General features: G+C 43.2%; 1 protein-coding gene across 3 annotated transcripts in view; it reads right to left on the reverse strand.

Annotated features, from left to right (window-relative positions):
- Positions 1–16695: 16695 nt before the first annotated feature.
- The window catches only part of LOC135906131 (glycogen debranching enzyme), a 130535-nt gene continuing 129191 nt past the window's right edge, over positions 16696–18039 (reverse strand). For all 3 annotated transcript variants that reach the window (XM_070525879.1, XM_070525878.1, XM_070525880.1), the window contains one exon: positions 16696–17060. In XM_070525879.1, the coding sequence (XP_070381980.1) occupies positions 16770–17060 (291 nt within the window). In that variant the 3' untranslated portion in view covers positions 16696–16769. The remainder of the gene's footprint in view (positions 17061–18039) is intronic.

Here is an 18039-nt window from a genome sequence, read left to right on the forward strand (position 1 = left end):
ATTTGTGTAGCTTCTATTTTTTTCTGTGAACGTACAACCGATGTAAAGGCATGGTATATACAACTGGTGTCAAGTAATTACCTGTTCAGGGCTGTCCTGAGTGGTTTAAACTGCACAAAGTACTGACAACTGTAGTTTCTATAATAAGACTTAGAAATGCTATTATTCCAAAATTTTAATTAATGTGAGGTTTTAGAGAACTAAAATATAAGGTATATTATATGATGACTCGCAAGAGTATTACTTGCGTCATAGAAGTCCGCAAAGCACACATGAAGAGAAAATCTGAATCTTTCAGTAGACCTTCAATTACAAACATGGCAGCAGTAGACTTTAAACATGCAATTTTGTACTGCACTTCATTCATCAAAGCAAAACAAATGAATGGCCACCACAGGCATCGAACTCAAGTTGAGAATCTTCTAATGAATGACTGGAAAATACATAATTTACTCAGTTAATTGTACTGTAAACATCACAGCACATATTTAAAGCTTGTTCAATAACCATTAGTGGCCCAAAAAGAAAAACAAACGTCTCATTTTGCCACGGCCAACACCTTTCATGCTTTGACGAGAATATAGCCATGGTCGAAACTCTGCTTTAAGTTAAAAGTGGTAGATTAATTTAAAGCTTTTTAATTGAAGCATACGCATTGCTTTCAGCAAGAAATGGAGATAAATTGGTTCTTCCTCTCATAACAGTGTTAGTAAAAGATTGTACAAGTAGTTATTCAAAAGTTCACTAGTCAGCATTGCTGCGTGGCTCTTCGTGCATACACACACACGCTACAAACGTCAGAGAGAAGGAAACACTGCAAGGCCATGTTAACACTAGATTCTATGGTCAGCATTTTAACAAGGGCTGTCATATTTACCACCCCTCTTTCAGCTATTATGAAAGAAACAAAATGCAATGCATGAAAGAGTGCCATTACTGAAACTCTAAAGGGGCCATGCAAGTAGGTTCCCAGAAACCACTTTAAAAATAGAATGAACAAGGAGAAGGCAAACAGAGGAGCTCGATTTTTATTAATGACGACTATATAAAGCCAGCAGGCAATGAAGCCAAGGAAACCATAGCAGTAATTAGCTACGATTGAAACTGAAATGCAGAAAATAATGAAGGGTAAATGAAAGCGGATGAAAACATAACTTGTCGCTGGTGGGTACCGAACCCACAACCTTTGCATTACGCAAAGGTCACATTTGTAATGTGGTCGTTACTTTAATGTAGTTAATATGACAGTTAAAGATAGAAATGGTACATGCTGAGCAACACAATGTCCCAATACGTGCTAAATGAAAGTAAAACACACCTCAAAAGACAAGTATGTTGAAGGAGGCAGAATTTGTTCAGCAAAATAATAAAGACACCATTTTCTTTTACCCTGCAATGATTCCAGAAGACAACATAGGGTAGAAAATGCTGTTATGCAAGAAACAAACACATGCCTAAACGAACTAAAAGGAAAGTGTTCTTTTTTTTTCTTTAGATCGGTAAATGAAGCACGTCGGCGGTGAATAACCACGTCTAATAACTTAAAGGGGCCATGACACAGCCGTCCAACAGTTCTCAGTTTATATTTGTAACTGAGAGTAGAGGGCCCAGTATTTTTATACACAATATTTTTATACACAAACTGGGCTCTCAATGCAGATATTAACCAGAAATTTTAATGAGAAATTGCTGCCTCTCAACTCCTCCAAGTGACAGAAACCACCATTTTGGCAAGGCTGTGTGACGTCAGGAACTGAGGGATTGCCCGTGTGTTGTCTCCTTTGAAACAGTTTGAGACCACATCTGGTGCCTTTCTTTGCATGCCCTAGCACCCAAGAGCATAGAAACGGCGCTGAATTGTGCCCGCAATTCTTCACTTGCTTGACAAAAAGCAGTACCAAACCACAGAGATGTGCCAACGCACATGCAAAAATGAAACGGCGGATGGCATCCATGACATATCTTCAACTCCTACAATCGCCTCCGGTGCTTGCAGTACACAAAAGCCTTTGAGACCAGCTTCTGCTACCCAAGGGAACCATTTCTGGCATAGAGTTTCATACAATAATTACTAGAGGGAGCTCTGGCGCAAGTGTCTATGAGAGCTGTAATGGGAACGGTTGCACCAGCATGGGAATGATGGGAAGTACATGGATTTGCCTAAACTTCGTCCTTCTGGCTTCAAACAGCTTCGTGACTTTGTAAATACATCATTTTCAACAAAGTACTGCGTAACAAATAATTCAGTAAACATTATTAAAATCGTCCAATGCCAGGATTCGAGCACAAGATCTCTAGCAGAGAAGCCCAACGTTGAAACCATTACGCCACGGTTGCATGCATCGACAAGCGATGTGAAACGCCCTTACGAATTTATTGCGGGCATGCCAGCGCCTTGAGACACTTGGCAAGTTCTGATTTGGCCACATCAACAAGCTGAATTGTTGTAATATGTAGCGATTGTAAGCGTTCGCAGTGTCTTCTGCACTTTGAAGAGTATAGATTGCTCTGAAATTTACGACAATGAAGGCATATAAAGCATAATAAATAAAACCACAAGTCTGAACCTGCAGGCACGAAGATCAGACAAATCCATGTACTTCCCATTATTCCCATTATGGGTCAACAACTGCAGTGCCAGAGTTCTCTCTAGTATATTGTAGGAAACTCTATGGTTTCCGGGGGTGCCCATTAACTTCATCACCACTCAGTGTCGCCAGACTGCTTTACGGTTCAACTGTGACATCAAAAAATTCAAATACAAACATTCTACTGCACTGAATGCACTCAAATTTTGCCAGCTCGCTGTGGGACGTCTACAGTTTAACATGCAATGCATAATTTAGGCTTAAAAATTTGGTGTCATGGCCCCTTTAAGTACTGCTTATACTTAAATGCTTATGCTGCTTATGCTTATACTTATGCTGCTTCCTGGAAACAATTTTTCTTTTTTAAGGATGCTTACAGGCGCACCAGTTTTTCTTGGTGTAGGCCACATTTTAGTACTGAAACTTCACAAATGACACGCTTGGCTAAAGTTGCAGCCATGATCGACAGTTTCCCTACACAAAGTGTTTAATTGGACAATAAAGCCAACACAGCAGATAATTTTACAATACCCCATCTGATGGTGGCAGTTTTTCACGAGAGAAAGAAAAGGCCATGCAATGAGCCAGAGATGTGTGATAAAAGTACGAAGAGAAAGAGAACTAAACATTTATTTTCTGAAACAGTAATCCAAGTCAGAACCCGGTTCACCCTAGGTGGGAGAATTCCTTATTCCAAGAACCCTCTGGTTTGGGCTGCCTCGTTGGCCCTGGCAACGAGATTGCGTTGGTCGTCCAGGTCATCAGAGGAAAGCTTGGCCTCCCACGTTTCAGTTGTCGTATGGATCTGCGGTGAGTCGGGGCGCTCTTCTTGTGCTTCTATGGGGCGGCCTTCTTTGGAGTTGTCTTGTGGAGCTTGTGAGGTAGGGTCTGGGGATGTGTGACACAGTGGGCAATCCTGAACCATGTGTTGCAGGGTGTCTGGAACGTCGCAATGGGGGCATGTGTACGAGTACTGCGTAGGATAGTCTGTGCATGATTATTCCTTATACGTAAGTGTTGGCCTGTAGGCGGAGTGGGATGACTTCTTCCTCTTTGCTCCGATTCTTGTGTGGTGAAGCGTATGTTCTTCTGGTGAGTCGGTGGTGTTGCAGGAGCTCTGAGTACTTTAGGGCGATGTCATCAACGTTGGTGGCCGGCCTAGTGCGGGATGGCAGGAAAGTCCGGCTGGTATGCTCGCAGGCAGTGGAGCGTGGCGCCTCATTTCTTGTCATGCCCTGATGGCCTGGAACCCAGTTGATGTGGGTGTCAGGGAGCGGGGCGCATGCAATGTGATTTCTAAGTATTTTGAGTGCGGTTTCTGATATGCATCCTTTTTGATAGTTGCGAGCTGCTGCTTGGGAGTCTGTTAGGATTACTGCTACTTCAGGGCAAGTTATTGCCAGAACGATTGCCGTTTCCTCTGCAGTCTCAGGGGCTCTTGCTCGGATGGTGACAGCTGCAAGTTTTTTGCCTTGGTGATCCGTGACATTTGGGACAAAGGCGTTTCGTTTAATATACCGGGCAGCATCGGTGTACCTCGTATCAGGGTCTCTCCCATATTTCTTGCTGAGTGCACGGATTCTGCTTTGCCGACGCTCCTTATGGTAAGTTGGATGCATATTGCGCGGTATACTTGCAACACTGATACAGTTCCGAACTCCAGGTGGGATTTTTGCTTTCTGCTCCATGTCTGCAATGAAGCTTTCACTGTAGTTGAGGTAGAGCAGAACTGTACGTCTGGTGGGCGTGAGCTTGAGCCGCTCCAGTTGGCTGATCTTATTAGCCTCGACAAGCTCTTCCCATGTATTGTGGGCGCCGAGCTTGAGGAGTTTCTCCATTGATGCCATGGGTGGGAGAGTTAAGGCTACCTTGATTGCCTTCCGAATGACAACATTGAGTTTTTTGATTTCTGCTGGCTTGAGCGTCAAGTAGGGTGTTCCGTAGGTGATATGGCTAGTTAGGAGAGCTTGAAAGATGCTTAGCGTGTCGTGCTCCTCGAGTCCGCTTCTTTGGTTTGTGATCTTCTTGACTAGGCACGTAACTTGTGACAGTGTGCGTTGGAGACGCAGGAGAGTGGCTGCCCCTTATCTGTCCTTGTAGATGTGAAGTCCAAGTACACGAAGGGAGTCGAGTGTAGGGATCTTGGTTTCATTGAGCGAGACGCTAGGGTCGGGTTCGATATAATTAGGTGGTCTTCCTTGTGTCCGTGCTCTCAGGACGAGAAACTCCGACTTTTCGGGTGTGCATTGGAGACCACAGTCTCGGAGGTATCTTTCGATAGTATCGACGGCTTCTTGTAGATTGTGTTCTTGTTGTCCAGTAGTAGGTGCTTTGGTCTAGAGCGTGACGTCGTCGGCGTAAAGGGCATGGCATAAGTTTGGAATGGCGTTCAGTTGTTTCGGTAGCTTGATCATTGCGATATTGAAAAGGAGTGGTGAAATAAGTGATCCTTGTGGGGTTCCTTTGTTGGGTAGCCGAAATTTATCGCTGTGGAGGTTGCAGACGCCTACTGTTGCTGTTCAATGTGTCAAAAAGATGCTGATGTAGTTATAGATCCGAGCTCCGCAGCCTGTATTCTCGAGGTTGCAGAGAATGGCTTCGTGGCTCACATTGTCAAATGCGCCCTTTAAGTCGATTGTCAGGATTGATGATTTGCATCTGTGATAGAGGTAGTCAAGCAAGTCTTCTTTGAGGAGCAGGAGTACGTCCTGCGTGGACAGATGCTGTCGGAATCCGAACATGGTGTTTGGCAAGTGTCCGTTGTCCTCGAGGTATGGTGTTAACTGGTCGTGCAACATGTGCTCAAGGAGTTTACCCACGCAAGGTGTGAGGAAAATGGGACGGAAGTTTTCGATGCGAAGGGGTTTGTTGGGTTTGGAAATCATGGTGACCTCCAAATGCTTCCAGGCTGCTGGTAGGTCCCCCTTTTCCCAGCAGTCGTTGTAGTACTGTAGCAGTGCTGTAGTGGCAGATTGTGAGAGGTTCCGTAGGAGCTTATTAGTTATTCTGTCCTTGCCGGGACTGGTGTTTCTAGTGAGTTTGGCTAAGGCTGCGTTGCGTGAATGGTCGATCGAGATCTGGGTTTGGTGCACCATCCTACGTCTTTCCGCTCGCTGAAGTGGGCTTGTCGCTGCTAAGTTTTTGCTGAAGCTCACGAAGGAGATCATGCTCCGATCCAGCGTGATTGTGGATCAGTCTGCGCAGATCTTGCCTCTGTTGCACTTTGGTTCGATCAGTAGCTAAGAAAGCGCATAGGAGATGCCAGGTTTTCTTGGTGCTGAGTGTCCCTTGTATGCTGCCACAAAAGGTGGGCCAATTTTGCCTGCTAAGTTGCTCCGCGTAATCTCGGGCCTGTATGGTGAGAAGGGCGATTCGTTTCTGAAGTTCTCTATTGAGCTTTTGTCTCTTCCACCTCTTTACGAGGCTTCTTTTGGCCATCCAGAGATGAAGGAGATGCAGGTTGACTGCGGGGTGTTGGTGCTTAGCTGGATGCTCTTGGTGTGGTTTTCTGCGGTGATGAGAAGGCCCTTGGGCCAATGGTCGATGTCGTCGATTGTTGTGTTGCTGTTGAGGTTGTCTCTGAAGGACTTCCAGTCTGTTAGTTGAGCAACTCCAGTCTTGGTTGGTTTCCGGTTATGCGTGACATCAAGTTGGATAATGTGGTAGTCGCTTTCGAGCGTCTCCGAAAGTCGACTCCACGCGACCCAGTGGACGTTGGCTGTGAACACAAGGTCTAGGTTTGTGTCCCTGGAGACACTGTTCCAGACTCTCGTGGCCTGCAGTGGGTCGTTCCAGAGGGTCAGCCTGTGTTGTTGAGCAGTGTCATGCACTCGGGCTCCCTTCTTGGTGGTGTTTGGATAAGCCCATGCTGTATGTCGGGCGTTGAAATCTCCCACTATGACAACTTGATGGCCTTTCATGCGTTTCCTGAGTTCACAGACAAAGTGGTCGAATTTCAGAAGTTGATCACAAGGAGGGCTGTATATGTTGGCAATAAAGAGGCTTTGCTGCATTTTTCTGTCTGGTATGATCTCCGCTACGGTGTGCTCGATGGGGATGTCTTCTATTTTGTGTTCCTGCGTTGTGAGAGTTTTCTTGGTAAGGATGGCTGCGTGTTGGGTTTGTGTATGAGCAGTGTATCCTTGAAGTCGAACGTTGTGGGTATTGGTTTCCTGTAGGGCAATTACATCAGGGTGGTCCTGTTTGACAAGTTCTTATAGGTTTGCATACTGGGGTCGGAAGGATCGACAATTGCATTGCCAGATACGCAGAGTTTTTTGCGGGCTCTTTGTTGTGGTTTTAGGTGTCGCCATCATGAGACTCTTCGACTTCACAGGCAGCTTCATGGTTGGGTGAGATCGAGCGGGAGGCATTGCGACACTTTATGCAAGCCTTCGTTCTACCCTGCTCAGTCGTGTTTAAAAGGCTGTCGAGGTAGGACTTTGTGACGTAATTGTTCTTTGCATGTGCTATGAAATTGTTGACCTGGGCTGTTAGGCTGGTAACCTGGCTTGTGAGAGTGGCGACTTGATTTGCGAGCATGGTGACTTGGGTGTTAAGGGTTGCAAACTTCTCGACGATAGGCTTTGTGATGTTTTCAATCAGGACGAGGATGTTCTTTGTGAAGAAGTCCTTGAAAGCCTGGAGGTGCTTTTGAACTCTAGCTTCGATTGTGGAATCAGCTGCCTGCGTGGTTAGCGCTGTAAATGGTTGCTTGCTTCCATGTTGCTTCCAAAGCACGGAACATGTGAAAATAACTAACATAAAAATGTGAAACTCCTTTTTCAAGCACCCACACATATTTTTACATTTTCATTGTAAACATATATAACCACAGTGCTGTCACAACAGCTCTCGTTTTCATTTTCTTAAGTGTGGCATGTAAGTGACGACAGACTGGATATCACAGGAGACGGGAGCAGTGGAAGCTTGGCTACGTCCACTTTCTTTTGCACCTGGTGGTTTCCTTGCACACCTTCTATTTATTCAACAAGAGCTGGCCAACCAGCTCACATTCCCATTATTACTTTCCCAATTTTCTTCCAAACCTTATGAAACTGCAAACTCCACTATGAATGCTTGAGACTGAAAATCTTGGGATATCAGCACAGAGCTGTGCACAAGTGACACATAGACACCAATATTGCATCATTTCAGAGCTCTATGAATTCCCAAGCACAGTGACAGGTCAAGCTCAGCCTCTCCTGGTTTCATCGTTTTGTAAGGTACAAACAAGCTATTCAAGTAAACAACTGTGTAACATCACTGGTGTATGAAGCAGTGTATTCATAGCTGTACAGGTGACAGCAGGTTTCACACTAAATTCTAAACAGCAGCGAAACTAATCAAAATACCCACCAATACATTTTCTGGCAGGTGCATTTGATAGCTGGTAGTTAAATTTGCAAGCACTTTCACAAATTTACGAAGCAGAAACCTCGGGTCATCTTTGTAATATTTCAGTTAAGCTACTTGCTAACAAGTAAAACACATCTGGCATAAGAAACAAATACAAGGAATCTCAAAAAGGAATGACATGGTTCCGCATGTATACTTCACTAGAATTGTGAACAGTGGTCTTCTACAACAGCAGCCATTTTAGTCCTCTTTGAGAAAAATACCAATAAAAAGTTTAAGTGTGGTCTACACAAATGGGAAGAACATTAGGCAGCAAACTTGTAATTGTGCAAGTAGAGAAAGGCATACTCAAATAATGACACCAGCAGCATCACTACAAATATCCACCAATACACAACACCTGTATGCAATCTGATGAGCAAAACGTGAACAAGGTGAATGCAGGAGCCAACGTTTCGACAAGTGGACTTGTCTTCTGCAAGGCAAGTCCACTTGTGAAGACGCCTTGAAGAAGACAAGTACACTCGTCGAAACGTTGGCTCCTGCATTCACCTTGTTCACGTTTTGCTCCATCGTCTTGAATTTCCATCTCCTGCATTCCCCGTCTTTTCCCTGTATGCAATCTGTAAGGTATGAACACCAACTGCAACACACTGTCTGGCATGGTCCAGTTCCACACACCAAGAACACATATGCATGAAATGAGAAAGTAACAGATGACTAAACAAATAAATACAAGTCAGTATATTTTCTAAGGAACACTTTGAACACTTCACAATCATGCCTTACATGGCTTTTGAGAGTAAATACAAGGAAGCAAGGAATAAAATATGGAACAAGAAAAGTCAAGAAAATCTCAGCGGACAAAAAGTGTGCACACTATTGATAAGCATCTCCTGTTCCTAAAGACATGCCCGACTGCTTGAACAGAAAGCATCTGTGAAATTATTATGGCTAATGAAGCACACTTACACAGGCATCAGGCATCAAGCCTGCAGATGATAAGTTTTTGGAGAGTTAGTATATCATATAGTATACAGAATCTATGCTGAAAAACAGTCAAGCATGTTAAATCATACTAGTTCTAGTAGGTACCTTTTCTTTTAGCCATTATTATACAGCCCTCTTGTCAGTTTGGATTGAACCAGATGCAAGAACTAAGGATCACTTTCACCTGAACTTCTGCTGGCTTAAAAAACGCACAACACTGAAAAACGCAGAGACCAATGCAATACAGTACAATAATGGTTACCATCACAACTGGTTAGCATACTGCTAGATTAGGACATGATTATCATGATGGCTAGCCATATGTTCTATAACAGGCAAAACCAGCCGTAGAATCTTACTTTTTACCCATTACTGCATAGTGCTGAAAAAAATGTAGCAACCTGTTAACTTGTAGTCCAAAGCTGATGCAACAATTCAAAACAGGTAATAACAATCATAACAGATGGCCAAAAAATTAGTTGAATGTAAGGAACTGTGAATGCAGGCAAATGTAAGCAAGTGCAACTCATCTACTGGCCTGAAAGTAGATATCACAAAAAACAAGCAGTAGGCCGAATGAACACTTACGGCTTTTATGGCGTTATGTAAATGTTGTAAATAGTTTTAGGCGAAATGGCATTATATGCCACAGTGCAAATAATTTTTCATGCTGCTGTCTCTTTTACTCGAAAATTAAGGATAATTATCATACAACAGCCCTAAATGGCAAGTTAACTGCTTTATAACAGCTATTTCATGCAACTTTGATAGAAATGCCCTGTAAGTATGCATGCATCTGATATAAAAAACAGAAGCAAAACCGCAGCGATGGCATGGCATGTAAGCATGGCACCATGCTGCAAACCTCAGCGCTTTCCACAAGGTTGGCATAAAAAACAACATATTTCAGAACAGCCATTTTCACAGAGATTCTTCTCTGCTGGGGCATAGAGAGGCTGTAAAAGCAGTAGATGACAAAAACTATTTGCAGTAGCAAATTTCTATTCTTTTCTTCTACTTACAGCCAATCACTCTGCTCTCACATTCCATTTTTGTTGACTCTGTATTTTAGGCAATCCTGAAGAGTATTACTAATCTTGTAGAGCCTTGCCAAAACATTGCTCATCAGTGGTCACCAAGTAACCAAGCAGAGCAAATTTTGCCTGCACATCTGAAGTCAAACCCTGGGTCCCTTAGACCTGACCCTGATGCTCTAATGACTAATGCTGAATTCCAATGGCGGAGTCGCAGCAGCCGACGGACTCTGCGAACCAGCACGCGACTCTGGCGCAGAGCAACGCCTCCAAATCCGCGATTTGAACACAACTTGCGCCGTTGGAGCAAGGCGGAAACAGAAGTTGTATCGCCAAGTTACCCAGGATACCTTGCGTGTAGTCACTTCCTTCCGCTGTTTGCTCCCACCACCGCCACACCGGTCACTTGTCTCTTCAGCGCCGTTCACCTGTTATTTTTTTTGTAAAGTGCGGAATGGATATCTCTCCAAGCGTGCAGCAGATTTTGCTTCCTCGCGAGTCGTGACCGGTGGCGCCTCCCAGCAGAAAAACGTCGTAAAGGAAATACGTTACGCAGAGTTCCGGTCCACTCCGCCAATTTTGGTGGAGCATCTTTTTCTGCTCCACGGAGTGACTCCCGCTCTGAATCCACTCCGACTCTCTCATTGGAACACCTTACTCCCGCTCTCACTCTGCCATTAGAACAAACTTGCTCTGAAACGAGCAGAAAAACTTGCTCCGACTCCGCCATTGGAATTGGAATTCAACATAAGCTGTAACCTCATTAGCACCAGCAAGGACTTAAAAGCACTAAGTTAAACAGCAGTTGGCCCAACCCATAGAGGGCCACATGTAAAGGTGAAGTAAGAAAATAAACATACACAGGTAACCGTATTTCAGTCCTCTTCCTAGCCCTTGCTTGTTTCTTACATTAAAGTTGCCCACTTAATCATGCTTGGTCGAACTGACCAACAGCAGAGTCTTCGACAGTGACAACTTTGCAGGGACCAGAATGCACAATTTGGAAGTGAGGAGACAAGTTACTCTCAGCATTAAAAATTAAATTGTGCTTTTTAATGTCCTAAACCTGCACAGTGTGAAATACACCTCATTAACATGCACAACTCATTAACATGAGTTGTGCATTAACATGTGACCACCGTGACGAGGAGTCAAACCTGCAAGTTCATGTTCAAGAGCAGAACACCGTAGCCACTGAGCCACCGCATGAAATACCCACGGGGTAAGGAAGCTATATTCACAGTCTGCAAATGCAGTCTAATTTGTATTTCCAGCACGCATAGTATTTGTGAGAGAACTACACAGTGTTGAACTGTTTAATTGGCTACAGGCATAAACTGCACGGGAATTTCAGCTTTTTCATTAACTTTTGAGACTAACAGTACACATCATTTTTAATAATTTTATTGTTATGCATCATGTTCACAGCTACTAGCTGGTATAGGACGGATGTTTCTTTTTTTTTTTTGCCAGTAGCTGCCAAGAGCACCTACAACTGAACAAAGCACACTTAATCAAGTTTCTTCAGAGATAGTGAAACAGCCAACTTTCTACAAACTATGTAGTATATGCACCCACATTCATCCCACTTGCAAAAAAGAAAGAAAAGAAAAGAAAAGAAGGAAAGAAAGGAAGGCAAAAAAAGCTGATTCTGGGGTTTTACATGCTAAAATGACAATCCGATTAATAGGTGGAAACCACTGGATTGATTACCACCAGGGCTTAGTACACAAGCGCTTTCGCTTTTCGCCCCCATCAAAATGCAGCCGCGATCAAATCGCAACCTCGAGCTCAGTTGTGCAACACCATAACCACTAGGCTGCCACATTCCTACTAGCGAGGACAGCTGTCCCAGTACGAATATGAGTTGTTTGACAACTGCCAGTAAGCATCACAAAAAGCCACCATCTAATGCTAAAAGCACAGTCATGTGTGTTTGCAGATGTCAAGCACACTATGTTTGACAGAAGACATCAGCAGGAACTTATGCTGCATGCTGCACCATGCAAAATTGAAAGCATTCTCGAAATGACTCTTTGAAGAAAACAGCCCTTGCTTTCAATCAGTGTCAAGAACTGAATGAGCAGTCTAGCTGGCATGTCTCCAACGTGAAGCAAAGTCAGGCATCTGTTAGGGTGACGGTATAATGATCATACCTACAAACATGTAATTTATTTTGCAAGCTCCAGCAGACGGCCACAACTTCATCATTTGTGAAATTTGAACAGGCGTAGCTGGACTTTAACAGTCAACTAGAGTCAGAATGAACTCAAATAATTGCAATACCTGTCGCCATGAGCCAGAAAAAAAATGCATTCCATGGAAGCTTTCAGCAGAGGCAGGTCACGATGGAATAAAGCCCAGACCACACATATGCTTCTATATGCACATACCTTGCGCACCTTGTGTTAAACACACCTCATGAGGAAAGGCAGTTTGCATATATGAGACGCACGCCAGCGCATACCCACTCGGCTCACCCATAGCCGTGTCGACAGAAATCATTTCATACCTTGTCATTTATTGACAGTGCTTCGAAATTATAAAATATTGATGAAAGCAACTGTTATATTTTTACTCATTAGAACAGCACAAAAAGCAAAGAAAAAGCACATTCTCATGACATAAACCTGCCTCACTGAGTGTCGGTTGTACCACACTGTAGCTGCGAAGCCAGGCGTGTGGAAACACGAGATAGCCAGAATGCTGATGTCTGTCTGGAACAGATATCTGTGCTCGTGTCGCACTTGGCCACTTACAATCTGTCTGGCACCATCTGCACATGTGTAGCTGTGCCGAAAAGCATACCTGTGATTTGGCCTTACTACTGTAATGCCGAAATACCTCCGTCAACCTGGCTACGAAGCAAACACATGACAAAACTGTTTTTGTTTTTGTGCACTGCCTTACAATGATGAAATGTTAGGCTTGCCCTTTCATGTAGTCTGCTAGTGCACGGGCTCTCAAACTAGGTTTCCCTCAGAATAGAGAAAAACTGTTTTCAAATATTGAAACTGTTTCCCAGATTCATATTTCCTGCCATCCCTACCGCTTTGTATATATCAGTGTACTTATGTGGTAAAAATAAACTTCTTCTTCCTCTTAAAAAAATATTCAAAAAAAATTTTTTTTTTACTTAAAGCTTGCACTGCATTTTGGATTTAATGAAGAGACCACACACCGCACCTGCACTTTGGTAATTTTCATGAGACTAACACGGCAGCAACACGCAAGACTCATCACTGTGCAATCTGCAGACCCATCATGTCCACGCTGAGTGTTCTTAATTTGTGCTCGTGAATGCAGTTCATTACGTGTGAGCCAGAACCGACTTGAACGTTTTGCAAACTGAGGGTCACTTCCGAGTTTAGAGGCATCTGCCTGGTCAAGAGACTCTTGCTGCTGATGGACGGTGATATTGGCAGTATAGGTGGTGCATTGTAGCAGACACGTGGGGCGCACTCACATGTGATCTGTTCCAGAAACGTGTTGCTGTAGAGGCAACGCCAGAGAGTTTCCTATAAAATCATACTGTATGCACAGCTCAGTTCCGATATAAGCTAGTTTTCTACTGCACTGCATCATTTTTTACCTTACGTGAAATAAGAAAGCCCTTTGACGGACACGAGGCACACCCATGTAGCTGCATGCCAGGCAAAGCAAGCTTTTAGGCTTAGCACTACAAGTGGTACTTCGAAAATAATTTGTGCACAGAAAAGCAAAAATAAACTTTTCTGCATCTGACACTTTGTCTGCGTCAGGATGCCATTTATGGCATGTGTGCCTAGAGCCAATGGTAGCCTTAAATTCGGTGAGCGCTGTATTAAGGTGCATAGAGCAGCTTGAAAGAAAACATTGCTTGTCTATGTATTACCATCTGTTCCTCAGTCCAGAGCGATGGCCTTCGTGATAAAAAATAATGCGCCAAACTGCAAACTGCAGATGCTACACACTTGCACAGTGGCGGCGCTACTTTGATTATTGTCTCACTCAAGTGGCTACTGTGTTTGCACAAAGGATGCCCAAATTTCCAGTGAAACTTTATTTGACCCTTTAACTGCCGATGAAGAGATAACTCGCCATCACACGAACGTCCTATAGTGCCGATGATGAGTTAACTCATAATAATTACTTGGCAATTTTCGCACATGTGCATGTGTTCAGCTTCTTGTAATTTTGACAAGAACTTAAGTAATACGCAATGACTGTTGGCAGTTTCTTTTGCACTTTTTTTTTTAATTTGTCGTGGCAGTTAAGGGGTACAATATGTTCATCCCACAACGTGATAGCCAACATGTATAATTATTTTAACTTTTAAAACACAAAATCCTCAATCATACAAGAAGTTCCCTCGATGCAGTTTCCAACTGCAGGTATGGCATAATATAGGCTCAAATGCACAAGATGCTCAGACTGACTCAGTGACTCTCTTGACTCTGTTAAGTGGCATGAAGCCACACACCGACTACCTTATTTACATAATCTAGTAATTTATGCACTTTTTTTTTCTAATTTCTGCATAATATACTCTGTATAGCTATCCATTTAATTCACTGCAACACTTATAGCGAAGGTGTGTTTCGGCACATGGGTGGAACAGAGGGAGGATTTCCACAGCACTCTTGGAAGGCTGGTGGGGTTCCCCAAGACTGGAAAGACTGAGAATCCCTGTGCATCTGCACCAGTGCATGCAGCTCCTGTGTTCGGCCGAGAACTTCATCACTGTTCTGTATCTTATCCACTGTGCACTTTTGTATTGCACTTGTGTGTGCTCTAAACAGGGCAAGAAGTTTGCACTAAACAGGGGGCAAACTTCAGTCATCAATGGCATAACATTGTGCTCAAGGACTGTGTAATTGAAACGATGCATCATGTACAAAACAATTTCAACCTTGCCTTGTACTGAAGAGTTATGCAAGAAATATGCCTTGGTATGAAAGGCAGAGACTGTCACCCACCAGAAAGGAGCATCAAGCTACAAAGGAAGCCCATATGGGTTTTTGAGAAAGAAGGCTTTGCATTTGAACAAAAATTCACATTGGTCTGAAGACTGAACATTTATGAGGCAGTTGTGCTGCCATCAGAACTAGCCAGGAGGCCAGCAAGCACGTGGTAGTGCAGGGCCAAATTAATTGACAACACACAAGCACAAAAGTCAGTTTCCTAAGGCGTTCCAGCATGTGTATGATGACTAGCAACTCTGCCAAGTGGCAATGTTCCTATGCAAAAACAAAAAGTACCAGATGAAGTGCCAACAGCAGTTGTGACCTACAGATTAGGAGCAACCACCAAGCTTTCTGGCTTGACATTAATGTTTCCAAGATAAATCAGCGATGAAAGACTACTTGGACACTGTTCCTGGTTTGTCAAAGGTACGACCCCCGCCCCACCCCTGCCACATATGTGAGCTTGTTCAACTAACCATGGTCATGTTAGGAAGGTATTATCTACTTGAAATGCGTAAACTAAAAAAAAGAAAGAAAGAAAAGTTTTTAGACATGGCGCAAGTGGTCGAACCTTTTCTGTACAGTAAGTCATCAAACAAAATCCGCATAAACTTCTTGTTTCTAAAGTGCATGGCTTGCTTGACTGACCATGGAACTTTCCAGCCTGGTTGTGGTAAGCTTTGTCTCAAACACTTTCACAAAATTGCCAACATTATGCGGCACAAATTAGTTTTGTTGTTATTTAGATATTTTGCGACACCAACCAGTTCACGAAGTTGGTTTCAACCTTACCAATGTGTAAATACGAGGAAAACCAATGCGTTGATAGTTAACAGTGATCATACACTTTCTGCCTCATCGTACATATGTAAGCATACATGCGTACTGAAGCTAGAAGCACACCAACAATAGTAATTTATTGGTCCTCAGTTAAGCAGCAAAAGATCAATACTTGCAAAACAAGAAAAAAAATTTTCAGTTATGCTATTTCAACATGCATTTTAGCAGCAATTTTCTTTCCTTTCTTTCCCTCTCTTCCTTTTTTTTTCTTCTTCTCCAATTTCACAAGTGTAGTTTGCGCTCTAGAGTCTATGCTTGTGCACTTGCCACTGGTGACTGCTAACCAGTGAAGCGATCTGTTAAGAGAGGATCAAGATCATGAACATCCATATCCATATACTGTATTCTTCCACCGTGAGGCACATCTAGAATTGCATTTCGCTGGCCAAACGAATTACTCACTGACATTTAAACATAAAATAGTGAGTAAATGACCAATATCTATTGTAGTAAAAGTTCTAGCTTCACCCCTGCCTGTCACAGAGGCTTTGCAAAAATCCATGCAACGTGCAAACATTCAATTAGCAGCTTACTTTTTTGAATAAAAAAAGGATGTAGCACATGGTACTCAGTAAAAATGAGTGACTAAGTAATACAAATAAAAAGTAAATAAGGACAAAGAAAACAATGTTGATTTCATCCTGAATACTAAAGCAAGGTCCACAATGTTGAAATTTGGCTGTCGGCTTGTCAGCTTGGACAATGTGTTGCTGGTACCTAAGGCTTACATAAAGCAGAAAATAAATAAGTTAATTGGGCAGCTCATTAATGATCAGTATTTCAGCAATTCCTTTTCCACACTTCCTAATTATTTCTGCCAGCAATGGATCTGCAAAGAAAAAAATTCTAATACCCTAAAAGCATGAACACCACACACATATATTCCATATTGGGAATAAAAGCCAAACAAGTTGCACGCCAGGTGATCTAGTGCCATGCTTCCATTAATAATAAATTTACTACACTCCTCGGCAGAAGCTGCAATAGCAACCCTTCTATCATGCCTGGAGCTTCTATGATGCCTGAAACTGTGATGCCTGGAGCTTCTGTAGGTCATAAACCACTTCCAGAAGGCAGGCATGGCTCCAGGCCTGAATCGGGCATGAGTCGGGGCAGATGTCCCCATCGCGGTTAGTGAGTTCGGGCAGCCCCCGCCAGGGTGACGACTGGATAATCTGGTAGTTGTTGGAAAGGATCGCCTTGACCTCGTCAACAGCAGCCGCCAGTGCCTTTTTGCTGTCAGGCACCTTTTGTGCAAAGTATAGCCTGGCCCTGAGGTAGAAGCCCATCGGCCAGAGCCATTCCTGAGGAAGCAAGGGACACTTGTTTTAAGACCATTTAGAACAGTAATTCTAAAGAAAGCTTTTAATTCAAAATGACAGTGCACTTGATTAGTTTGGTTTCTGTATTTTGTATGCTTTTAATTTTTGTGCATACAGCAATCCTTCATCCCATGAAACTCATACTTATAATGGACATTTTCTGCTTATATTTGTTTACAATGCTTCAGAATTATAATGGCGCAAAACCGACAACTACAAACAACACACGCAGCAAGATGGGTGCTAATGGTACCCATGCTGTTGCATGCATTCACCCACAGGCTCGAACCAGGATATCGCTTTACAATGCTCTTTCTTAAATTTTTTATTATTTTCTTGTAAAACAATGCCCCTGTGCTAGCTATCACTGTATAGTTATGGCATGTTACTTCTGAATTCATGCTGCATTGTTTTTTTACTTGTGCAGATATAAACTAGTACCATAAACAAAATTGTGCTCATAGCAACTAGTCTTTATCATGTTCTGCCTTTTGCTGTTGCTACGATTTCTGGGATTGATATGAGCCAAATGTATACTCCTTATTTCTACTTTACTTCTGAAACCCATAGAATTCTAAAACCTGATCCGAAATGTGGCCACTACACAAAGGGGACACACTTGTCATTCACCTGCGACCCCACAGTCCCTTCCTTCATTTGTCAATAAAAAAATGACAGATGGAGACTGATAATCCAGACCCATTGGCAGAACATGTCCTACTTCCATTTGACCCCCCACACCATGGGGGAAGCATTATTGACACTGAACTTCACACCAACTCGACCTCGTGCTGTTCCAATGCCTGAGCCGATCACATTTTTGTGCCAACACAATGCTGTGCAGTTGCAAAATTCATGCCACTAGTTGCCAACATTCTCCACCTATTTTCACTGCTTAGCACAGCCTCACTTGCTCGGCGTGACATTTATTCCGTTCTTATAACTGCATTGCAGATAGTGG

The sequence above is a fragment of the Dermacentor albipictus genome, chromosome 9 (assembly GCF_038994185.2).
Source record: "Dermacentor albipictus isolate Rhodes 1998 colony chromosome 9, USDA_Dalb.pri_finalv2, whole genome shotgun sequence".
Classification (NCBI taxonomy): domain Eukaryota; kingdom Metazoa; phylum Arthropoda; class Arachnida; order Ixodida; family Ixodidae; genus Dermacentor; species Dermacentor albipictus.